This window comes from Pseudorasbora parva, chromosome 18, assembly GCF_024679245.1.
Source record: "Pseudorasbora parva isolate DD20220531a chromosome 18, ASM2467924v1, whole genome shotgun sequence".
NCBI lineage: Eukaryota > Metazoa > Chordata > Actinopteri > Cypriniformes > Gobionidae > Pseudorasbora > Pseudorasbora parva.
In genome coordinates this window covers 8,507,397-8,519,874 of record NC_090189.1, presented here as the reverse complement: position 1 = coordinate 8,519,874, position 12,478 = coordinate 8,507,397, and the positions used below count along the sequence as shown (strand labels likewise).

The 12,478-nt window shown below is 37.4% G+C and overlaps 1 protein-coding gene across 1 annotated transcript; it reads right to left on the bottom strand.

The window, feature by feature from the left end:
• Positions 1 to 1,994: 1,994 nt before the first annotated feature.
• Positions 1,995 to 11,762, bottom strand: cenpt (centromere protein T). The gene is made up of 13 exons (XM_067423211.1): positions 11,506 to 11,762; positions 10,781 to 10,880; positions 10,551 to 10,692; positions 9,881 to 9,977; positions 9,666 to 9,808; positions 9,406 to 9,505; positions 8,232 to 8,380; positions 6,212 to 7,294; positions 5,515 to 5,826; positions 4,875 to 4,974; positions 4,650 to 4,796; positions 4,448 to 4,552; positions 1,995 to 2,910 (listed from the first exon to the last, which is right to left on the bottom strand). Exons 1-13 carry the CDS (start codon positions 11,592 to 11,594, stop codon positions 2,781 to 2,783), a joined length of 2,697 nt encoding a protein of 898 aa, XP_067279312.1. The 5' UTR covers positions 11,595 to 11,762; the 3' UTR covers positions 1,995 to 2,780.
• Positions 11,763 to 12,478: the final 716 nt, after the last annotated feature.

Sequence of the window (12,478 nt, the reverse complement as noted above, 5' to 3'; positions counted from 1 at the left end):
AATAAGAGGTCAAGGTTTGGCTGGACGGCAGAACTGAAATTGTTTGAGTAACTAAAGACTTATCGAATTATGCTCACAAAATATAGTCTCATGTCTGCTTTTATAAACGATAAGTCAATGTAAAATTAAGCAAATGCATGTCATACTTCTGATATAAGATCTACACCTGACATGTAATTTAAGGTTAATAGTTAGTCTCTTCTAGTGCAGTGCAGTGATGTAGTCAATACGAGATATTGGGATACCACCAGATATCTATTACAGATAACATATCGCGCCTATTAAACTCCTGTGATGGAGTGACACTGTCACCTAGTGGACACTGCACGCAAACACACTTTTAGATCTGGTATTTTTGCATAATGAGTGACAGAGAATCTACAGAAGCCAGCTCATCATAGTAAAGATCCAGATTACTTCAGTCTAACATTAATCTTCTGTGACTTTCCAAGTGACAGAAGAGATATAGGGTTGGACTTGGATATAATCAAGTAACTGATCAGCTGATCAGATCAACTGATCTCTTAATTCGTTCAATAGTACAATATTAAATATATCATTAAATGTTTAAAATCAGTCAGAAATATACTGAAATTATATTGCACTGTAAAATAAAAACAAGTATTTATTAATAACACTTATTTACAGAACAAAAGTCAAATTATAATACAAATATATATGAATGTCTTTCTATGCTTTCAAAATCATAGTTTTTATCTTGCAGAGATCTTAAAGCTAGCTTTTGCAGTGCTGTCCAGTGTTGGGTAAATTACGCTAAAAATTAATTACTAATTATATCTTCAATAGTGTAATTAGATTACTCTCTCCAAACAGTATTACTTTCTAAATCATATATCAACCTCAAATAGTGAAGTGACTTGTATTTATTTGAATAAATTAAGAGCAGCTTCATAAATAAAAGTGCATCAAATATTCTTATTAACTAACTGAGTGACCAAAGTATTAAAAGAAGGATACATAAAAACACACTTTTTAAATGTTGATGTTAATTCCACTATTATATTATTGTTCTATAGCCTATACACAACATTTAGTTCAATTACATCGGAAGTAACTTAAAATTAAATTATGTAAATTAAAGGTGCACTATGCAGCTTTTGTCCACTGGAGGGCGCCTATGCAAAACAAATGCGTAGTTTGATGACGCAACGTGTGAGCGCAGCATCTTGGGAGATGTGGTCTTCTCATCACAGCCGGTGAAAAATAGGACTCGGGCAGAAATCACGTTCATGCATGCGGTTAATAACGTTACTGTAGTCTAAAGCAGAGCAGGACCGAGTGTTGTGGACCTGAGCAAAGCTGCTGGAGCGATTGTTAAACAAATACCCGCCTCGCAAATACCGGGACTTTTATTATGACGGGACGGGACTCATTTGCCGGGCGCCTGCACAGATCCGCTCTTCCGGTTATGATTTTGAGGTAATGGAGCTGTTTATCATATTAGATACATTTAAGTGTGTTTAAAACGATGTTATGACGTTACTCCGTGCGTTCAATTGTTCACACTGCTAAGAGTAAAGCGCTCCTGCCAAATAAAAGCCGAAATCGAGGGTAACGCAGATATGACGCAATTGACAGGCGACTCCCTCAAATGCAATGCTGCAACGTCCCTGTCCTTAGTTAAAATAGCAATTTTCTCACAATTTACAAATAGTTGGAAACATCTGGGATATTGTAGGTACTCAACTGAACAAAATATATAACACTGGCCTAGTGGTTTTTGGATATTTTACTGCAAAAATACTACATAGTTCACCTTTAAATTACAGAAATAAATAAGAGTAATCCCTAACTCTACTTTTTCAAGGGAAAATTAAATTACAGTAACGAATAATTACTTAGTAACAAGTTACACCCAACACTGGTGCTGTCATTACAACTGTAACTACATAAACGCATAAAATAAACGCATTTTAAATGTATTCAAAAACAGCATGTAATAAATATTTTCAAAACCCATCCACCCACCCCACCTTGGATTCATACTAGTCAGGTCTCATGTCGGAAAATATGGAAATCTAAATAAATATGTAAAACAAAAATTCACATCCCTGCTTAATATATTTTTATGCATAACGTGCACAGTATACTCCATACTATTTGTAAGAATAATCTACAACATTTGCCAAAATGTGCAGTATATACAAGAGAACAGTGCACAGGAAGGTGCATCCTAGAATGCAATATTCTTCCATTTCTAGTGTGGTATATAAAGCACTGGTTTACACACAATTGAATTCAAAATGTAAAACAACTAACTAGATGAGAATAGGATTAAAAGCATGCAAAACATAGACTACTGTGTAAATGTAATGCATATGGTTTTACATCATAAAGTATAGTATGCAGTAAACAATAATCTTTTCCAACTAGCATATTTTGAATAATTTCCAACATAGAACCAGAAGGCTATGATGTGGTTTATATTTTTCCATTGCAGAAACATTTTTGAGGCAAATTATTTTGAGGAAAGCTTTTTGTGCACAGATGAATCATGCACAATGAGACAGTGGCACAATGGGACTTTCATTTAAATAACATGCGGTTTTGAAGAAAATATACATAAATGCCTAGATATACAACAAACTGAAAGTTTATTAGTTTTCTTAATGGTGCTGCATACAGATATATATTACACACATCTTTATTTACAAGACAAAGGATTTATTTTTTGAACATATAAACATATTTACAAAAGCACATGCAGATATGAGCAGGCATCTACTCCAGTGTTTGAGGAGGACGTCACGTCTGCATGTTCACCTTCTTTGTGTTGGGATGACTTTATTTCCGCTGGTGGCCACCGGGATGAGAAGTTTCCGATACTCGAGCGGAAGATATTTCTCTATCAGTATATTCACAGGCGTACCATCCTTCAAAAAGCCCTGCCTGAGAAAAACAACAGAAACAAGTAGTTGAGTGTGCTAAACATAGTCAATATGACTGTGGGGGGAAATAAGAGGGGAATTCAACTCCATCAAACTTAAAGGGTAAGTGCGCCCAAAAATTACATTTCTGACATTGCAAGCACAAGACATTTGATCATCTCCGGAACACAAATTAAGATATACTTGTGTGCAAATGAACAAATTTAACGACTATATTCAACAATGTCTTCTCTTCCGTCACTATTGTTGGGTTTTTCATAGTGCAGCACTTCCTAGTTCTACCACAAAATACTGGCTCACTATTGGCTGAGCATCACAAGAATGCATTGTGGTTCTTATGTGAATTGCGTAAGACAGTGTCACGGAGGAGAAGAGATTGCTGAATAATGTTGTTATTTTTGTTTGTTTTTGCACACAATTGTTTTATTCTTGTCGCTTCATAACTAAGTTTGAACCACTGGAGTCATTTTAATGATGTCTACTGACTACTACCTTACTGGGCATTGAAAGTGTTTATTAAATAGCTGTCTATGGATGAGCCTAAGAGCTACTGGATTTTATAAAAAATATCTTTATTTGTGTTCCGAAGATGAACAAAGGTCTTAAGTAATTAATAACAGAAATTTCATTTTTGGGTGAACTGACCCTTTAAAAAGGACCTATTATGCTCTTTTACAGAGTCCTGATTTGGTTTAAGGTCTCCTAGAATAGTAGACTAAGTAAACCCAGCCTGATCTGCCGGCGATTTGATTTTGCACTGCAACTCAGTCTGGAAACCTGTAAATTCATTTCTACTGCTTCTGTTACACTTTTGCGGCAACTGACAATAAGACTGGCTTATCCACCTGGCGCGCTATTTGCGGGTTTAACACAATGATGGATAGTTGCCCGTTGATCACATCTCTTGTGGTCTGATTGGTTGAAGGACTATCCAGTTGCATAGAGTCATTTGAATAATGCTTGTTGATTACGCCTCTTGTGCAGTAGAAAATACAGAGCAGACTCTCCAGACCAATGTTTAATCTTAAACTGAGCCTGGTCTGGGGATAACCAGACAACTAGAATAGGTTTTCATGCTTGAATTTTCACATATTTTACACTCTTGCAGCTTTTCTTTTTCCAGTCTGTCAGCAAAACTCTGTTTAGTTCCCGTCTCTATGAAGCCCCTACTTCTGAAAAGCACAGTGTGCACTGATTGGTCGGATGGAACAGTGTGGTGTGACTGGTCAACTGCTTCAATAGTTTTGGGCAAATGTCACACCCCTTACCTTAACAGTTTGAACACACCACTAACTAACTCACGCAGGCTCAACCCTCTTTTTTGCAATGTACTGGTTGGGAATTATTTAAATGAGGAATATTGTGATGTGTTCGTTACTGTAAGAAACTCAAGACCACAAAATAGGCGTTTCAGGGAGTTCAGGAACAGTACACACTGATATTAGAGAAGAACTCTCTTTAGAGTGACTTTGAAGAACTTTTTCATGCTCAAACAGAAACATTACACACAAAAAAGTATAATCCTCTTAAAAGTTTACCTTCTCATGAGGAGCTCAAAATCTTCAACCTCAATAGTTTTACGTTTGGCATGAGTAGCGTATACTTCCAGATCATCTGCAAGCCGATCAAAGTACTTCTTAAGACTAAGAGGAATCAAAAGAAAAGACAGAAACATTGCAGGAGACACAACTTCAAATGTTCATGCAGCATAGTGTAAATAATCTTTTGCTAAACACTTACAATTCATTAATAACAGGGTAAACGTCACTGGCCACTTTGGTCTTGGAGAAATGCTTAAACATGCTCATGACGTAACTCTTGGGAAGAACATCATCCCCTGTCTGACGCTTCTGTCTAGGGGCTCGTTTGGTAGCCTGAGGCGCGGGACTGAGATAAATGGGTTTTAAATTTGCATTAGGATACATTAAAAACAGACAAACGGAAGATAAATGTTTTGGTACATACCCAGCATTCACTTCTTTAAGGACTGTGGGGATGGGCTGCACACTAGGACTTGCAAACACTCTCTTCTGTCTTATGAAAGCAGGAGTTTTCATGGACAGTTCTGAAATAAAAGAAAATACAATTAATGTAAAAGAAAATGAGCTAAATCTTAATTACAAGAACATCAACAAGTGTTTTTTTTATGATTTGATAACTTACTTTTTAGATTTAAAAAAAATAAATAACTTTAAAAAATCTATATATCTATAACTATATTGACAAAAATATTGGGACACCCCTCTAAATCGTTAAATTTAGGCGTTTCAATAACTTCCATTGCCAAAGGTGTATAAAATCAAGCACCTAGTCATGCAGACGGGTTGCTAACACACTTAGCAAAATATTGTCTAATTATCGTTCTCAACAATGATAAAAATAATATCATTATTTTAATAATCAATAATATCAAAAATGATCTAAAATAATAATAAAATAATTACAAATAAAGTAATAAATAAACAAATAAACACACATGCAGAATATCATTATATCATCTGAGCATTGTTTGGTAAACTAGTTCACTGAAATGATTCATTCAAATGAAATGAATTGCGAAGACTTCTCAACACGAGGACATAAAACACATGTGAAAGTGAGTTACCTGCACTAAGAGCATCTTCGTCGTCATCATCGTCCTCTTCCTCCTCCTCCTCCTCCTGTAGAAGATCAGGGCTCTGATTGGCTGGTTCACAGTCCATCAGCTCCTCCTCCTCCTCCGATTGGCTAACTTCCTCTGGGGCATCATGATGCTCTGCAGGCCTGGGCAAATCTTCCTCAGCCAGACTAGCCTCACGTTGCGATGACCTCTGCTCAGGTGTGGTGACCTCTGTCACAAGGCAGCCCGCTTGTTCTCGTTCTTCATCTGAAACATCCTGCAAACTCTCTCTGTTCCCGTCAAGAAAATCCAGATGATCTGAACAGAAACACATGAGCTTTTCAACCCACAAACAAACTCTAATATTATCCATTCATTTTTGTTTAGTTACTATTAAAATTACTGCCCAGTTAAACAGGAAAAGACCATTTTGTTTAAAGCGACAGCAGTTTGCTTTTTAATGTGACATTTAGGAGGCATATGAATACGGTATGCAATTTCTGTTTATTTAACTGTAATCAAAATCCCGAATGCCTTTCAAATATTTGATGCCAGAAACCTCACAAACTTTAGCAAATCCAACAATTATTAGTTGATATTCAAAAGTATACTGATAAGCATCCAATATTGATCATACATTTTTCTTAAGCACCAAATCAGGTTGAACATTGTGATTGTCATTTCAGGCACTCATTGTCCTCACCTTTCTCTCTGGGATTCAGTCCAGCTCCGAAGCTCTTTGTGACTCTAGTGGAGGCTGGAACTCCCAAGACAGCGCCTCCTCCCTCCGAGCGGTGAGCTCTGTGAGTTATTCGCTCTGAATAATGTGATGCATCTGTGTTCTCTTCAATGTTCTCATTTTCAGCTCCCTCAAGCTCCACCTCCTCAATGTTCTCCTCCTCAACCTTCTCATAATTATCATCTACCATCATGTTCTCATTTTCAACTTCATCCACGTTCTCTTTCTCAATTTCCTCCATGTTCTCAACCTCAACTTCCTCCACGTCCCCAGCCTCAACTTCCTTCAAGTCCTCAGTCTCATCTTCCTCAACGTTCTCAGTCTCAACTTCCTCCACGTGCCCAGCCTCAACTTCCTCAACGTTCTCAGTCTCAACTTCCTCCACGTCCCCACCCTCAACTTCCTCCACTTTCTCAGTCTCAACTTCCACAACGTTCTCAGTCTCAACTTCCACAACGTTCTCGGTCTCAACTTCCACAACGTTCTCAGTCTCAACTTCCACAACGTTCTCAGTCTCAACTTCCACAACGTTCTCAGTCTCAACTTCCACAACGTTCTCATCATCATCTTCCTCCACATCCCCAGCCTCAACTTCCTCCACGTTCTCATCATCATCTTCCTCCACATCCCCAGCCTCAACTTCCTCCACGTTCTCATCATCATCTTCCTCCACATCCCCAGCCTCAACTTCCTCCACGTTCTCATCATCATCTTCCTCCACGTTCTCGGTCTCAACTTCCACAACGTTCTCAGTCTCAACTTCCAAAATGTATTCCCGATCTTGTAGCTCCACATCCTGAGAATCAGGAAGCGATTCTGTCATCGGCTGCGTCGGAGCAAGTGCGATATCATCTACAGGACTCAAAACCACATCATCTGCGGCTTCTTGGGATGCAGGCAACACTTCTTCCTCTTCCTGTGATGGTCCTACTGTGTCGTCTCTTTTTTTCGGGTGGGCGTAAAGCTCTGTGACATCATTGAGGCCAAGCGTGAACTTCTGCCATAAAGAATCTTCCAGAGTTTTTCCATCCTGAACCACAGAGTGATCTAAAGGAGATACAGACCTAATAAGACGAATGCATAATTTTGGACTTAGTGTATATTAGGGCTTTACGATTTTAGGGGGTTAAATCTAATTGTGATTTTTATGATAAAACTTGCTATTGTAATTTAAAATTACAAAGCATTTTTTGTTTGTTTGTAGGGCTGCACAATTTGGCCAAAAGTTGTGAAATATATATATATATCAATATGGCTACAACAATAGTAATTATGCAACAGTATTTTTACAACAACAAAATAAGAAATATTACTATTAAAATATTTCACTGTTAAATAAAAAGATTATTTAAAAACAAATTATATAAATAATAATTATATTTTACAGTACAACTGTAAAATTCCAACACTTTAGAAATATTTACGGCTTTTTTAATTCATTTTCAAATACTAATGCTGCATTCACGCTAAAAGTTTGTTAGCGGCAAGAAAATGTATTCGTTGTTTACAACATGGAGCAACATCTGTCAATGTCATTCACAAACGTTACTAGGCAACCAGTGGTGGGAATGCTGGCGACATGCAGTGATAAAGTCGGTAATGTGAATGCAGCTTAATCCAGCAATAATCCTTTAATTTCGGCAGAAAACTGCAAGAGTCCATAAAGCATCTTTTGGTGACAACTGCGGCTTTATAAGTGCTTCTCATTGGGAAGATTGCATTCGCAAATGTGCATTATAAGTGACCCGAAATCAGCAGATCCAGAGTTGGACTTCGTGTAGAGCAGCATATAATGCTACCCGAGCCTTTCTAAGTCATTAAAGAACACTGCATCATGAACTGCTCTTATTTAAACGAATGCTTCACTCTGAAACATGCAGCACATATATTTAAATTGCAGCCGTTGTGATTTGATAATTACATTAAGCTGTATCACGATTTTGGTTTTATTTTGTTTCTTCGTGCAGCCCTAGTGTATATTAACCTTGGTTAGGGCCCTGCTCCAAGCATCTTTGAACAGCCTCGTCAAACGCATCCACAGACGGCAGCTTCCGATTGGACACCTTCCGCTGGAGCCCCGCCCTCTCTATGCGCTTATCCACAAATGGGGTCTTTAAGGTCAGGTTCAGCCCACTGACAGAAAACAAAACTTGAATGAATCGCATTTAAAATGCTTCAATCATCTCTTGCATCTACAATTCAATTTTAAACATGTAGTTCTCATACTGTTCTTAAAGAGTTAGTTCAGCCAAAAATGAAAATTCTTTCATTAATTACTCACCCTCATGTCATTGGACACCCGAAACACCTTCATTCATCTTCGGAACAGAAATGAAGATATTTTTGTTGAAAGCTGGTGGCTGAGAAAGGCTTCAGATAGGCCTCCATTGGCATTCAGTACATTCCCACTGACCCACTCACAAGACCCATAAAGGCACTAAAAACATCGTTACAAAGTCCATCTCACTACAGTGGCTGTACAATAATTTTACAATCCGACGAAAATAGTTATTGTTCGCACAAAAATCTAAATAATGACTTTATCCACTAAGTTATTGATGTGAACACGACGCATACGCGAGAATATGACGCAGCTCCACCGTTCAATACATGACCCGGAAGAGGAGGAGCGGCGCTATCGCCTGAGTTCACGTCAGAGACCTACACGGAAGACAATATCTTGGCGGATAAAGTCATTATTTAGATTTTTTTTGCGCACAAAAACTATTCTCGTCGCTTCGTAAAATTATTGTACAGCCACTGTATGAAGTCTTTAGTGCCTTTTATAGATCTTGTGAGTGGGTCAGTGGGAATGCACTGAATGCCAATGGAGGCCTATCTGAAGCCTTTCTCAGCCATCAGCTTTCAACAAAAATATCTTCAGTTGTGTTCTGAAGATGAACAAAGGTCTTATGGGTGTCCAACGACATGAGGGTGATTAATTAATGACATAATTTTCATTTTTGGGTGAACTAACCCTTTAATTAAAGGGATAGTTATTGATGGATGACTTGAGGGCGAGTACATTATGGGGTAATTTTCACTTTTTGGTGAACTATCCCTTAAGGTTAATAACAAGTTAGCAATTTTATTTACTTTCCCTTGCCAGTTTTAGTGACCAGGCCAGTCTGTTGGAAAATATTAGACAAAGCATTTACCTCTTTGAGCCAGCGGACGAATCAAAATCCTGAGATGCATCGGATTTCTCTTGAGGGCCACCACCTCTGTGAGAGACATGCGAGACGTCCTCTGTGTTGTCTGAGAAAGTAGTAAAAGGTTAGATGGTGCTTTATCTGAGATGGTCTTGTGACAAATTAAAATAATGTGCCGATATTCCACTGTATTATGCAGCACGCATGTATGTTTTCAATTCCAAACACAGTCCTGCTAACAAAATCAAAGGAAACGGGTGAAGCACCTGGCAGTTGATCGAACTGTCTCTCAAACGCAGACACACTGAAGGCGCGCTGTGTTTTCCTGCGGCTCAGTCCTCTGACCACATGCGTCAGGGGTTCAGTGTTCAGAGTCAGATCAGACAGCTCCACTCCAGACAGCCCTTCACTGAGGCAAACACAGACACATGAACACAACATGTAGAGAACTACATGTACATGAGACTGAAGATGGACTAACGTTCTCTCTCCGGCACTGGACACACTCGACTCGGCTGGGTTCAGTTCTGCTTCTTGCAGCGCAGGCTGACCTGACATCAGAAGTGACGCTTCAGTTTCTGAAACACACATGGGTGAAACATCAAATTTTCTGACAACTGCTAATGCAAACATTTGGACTGGGGGAATGTATATGTAAGAGTAATTATTGGAAAGAAGATTTTGTAAAAAATCATTATTCACATTAATAAATAATAACGTCGTCATCTGATTATTTAGGTATTCGGTCATTTTAATTTTTTATTATTATGCATTTTATTTATAGACGCATTTCTTGACATGTAAGATCACCTAACATCATTAACAGACAATCACAATAGTTAAAATAAAAAAATAAGAACAATGAAAAACAATACCATTTAAAAGCAGTTGTGGTCAGAGGGAATAAGCAATTCTAAACATTGATTTATATTTTGGGTATAGTTAAAGGAACTGTATGTAAGAAATATATTTCAATTAATCATAAGATGGTCCTGATATGTCACTAGACATGAAGAAATGGCTTTTCCATGTTTGAAAAAAAAAAATCTAATACAAATTCCCTGATATTTTTCAAAATCTCTCTTCATTAAGAGTGTTCCTTGTCATTTATCAGCTCGTCCCTGAATCCTTGGCGGAGAGTTTGCACTCACCCATCTGAATGATCCCCCTGAGCAGACCACGAGTCGTCATGTCCTCGTCATACAGTGGGGACGGGGCCGCGACAGGAGGGTCCGTCTTTGGCGCCATTGACCTCGGCCGTTTAGGTGAAGGGAGGGGTGACAGAGAGGCACTCTGAAAAGAAAAAAAGTAAGTTATTAAGGACGTGATTATATAGAGTATGCAATTGTATATATAATAATGTATTAAACGCCACACATACCTCATGGAGCTTCTTTTTGAGTCTGTGACGTAAGGCAGATCCAGGACTCTCCAGACCAGGGGTGTTTTTCATCCTCATGCTCCGCCGTACATTGGTTGAACTAACAAACATACCAAACATTTAAAAGCAATACACAAAAAATACAGAAATTTATACATATACGTGTGTGTGTGTGTGTGTGTGTATGTATGCATGTATATATTAGTGCTAGGCAATCGATTAATTGTATCCAAAATAAAAGTTTGTTTGCATAATGTGTGTGCTGTGTATAATTATGTATATAAATACACACTCCTTCATGTATACATTTAAGAAAGATGTGCATGTATATACTGCATATATTAATATAATGTTATATATATATCAGAAAAAGTTACTAACGTTAGTCTAAGGTTTCATTGTTGACTGTAATATAATTCATAATGTCATCATTTTAAAACGTAATGCTAAATAGAAAATGATTACAGACTTAACCTACAACCGGTAACTTATAGATAGTATAACTTTCACTTTATATAATTTTTGTATTTAGTCGTTAACGTTACGCAAATAACTTCTCATATTGATATAACAACTGTCTGCTTATAAAATGCATATATGTGCATACACCATTTGCATAAACTGATTTAAAAGCCAGCAAACACATGTAAACTTAGGCTGGTCGTTTTATAGGTTTATTAAATGTAGTGACATTTGAAATAAATGTAACGTTAACTTAACGTTACCTTCTGGTTACAGGAGATCTGGGTAACTCTGTGTGCAGGACTCTCCTCAACAAAACCCGAGCAGATATGTCCTCTTCTGTTGAATCCATCGTTTCTTGTCGTAGTTTATAACAAAATGAAATATTCCCAAAAGCTAAAAACCCTAAACAATATATGACTGAATTGAAACAACAAAGAACAACATCGCCGACACACACACGTCCGAGTTTTGAAATGGTAGTCACACTCCCGCCCGTTCGTTCAAGTGAATTCTCGCGATATTTTGGCGGTGTGGTTTACAGCAGCACTGTAGCAGTTCATCCTCAAGGGGGCGCACGAAGCACGACAACGGCTCAGAGAAACCTGAATTATGGCATTGAGCTGCAGAGACAGTGAGTGCATTCCCAACATAGGTTACATATTTTCAATAATGTATATACAATGATTTTAAAATAATTTTTCAATGAAACAACTGTAATGAGTCACTAGGTGACAGAGCTATAGTTTTGTGTATTTGCACCTTAATAATCACAACGAGGACGTTTAACAGCACTGAATGCAACATATAAAAGTTCAGTTATACATAAGATAAATATGTTTACAACCACCATACCCTCATAAGTCCCGGGTAAACAAAGTCTTTTGAATTTAGTATTTTTTTCATGTCATTACAGAGCATTAAAAAACAATTTGATTTAAAAAATATATATGATTTATTAATATATACCCTTTTACTTTATGCAACATGCATGTGGGTAAAATGCCATACATGCCATACATTCAATGCAATATATTGCTATCTATACACTGGATCTAATTTAAAAGTAATGTAATAATGGGAGTAATAGTTGGCAACATTTTCATAATAATATCTCATATTTTATGGGAACATTGATATGTAATTTATTTCCTTATTCACTTGTTGTCTCCCAAAATGCCTGATAAACATGCTCCTCTGTTGAGGACATGTATAAAAAGCAATGTCCTGTTTTGT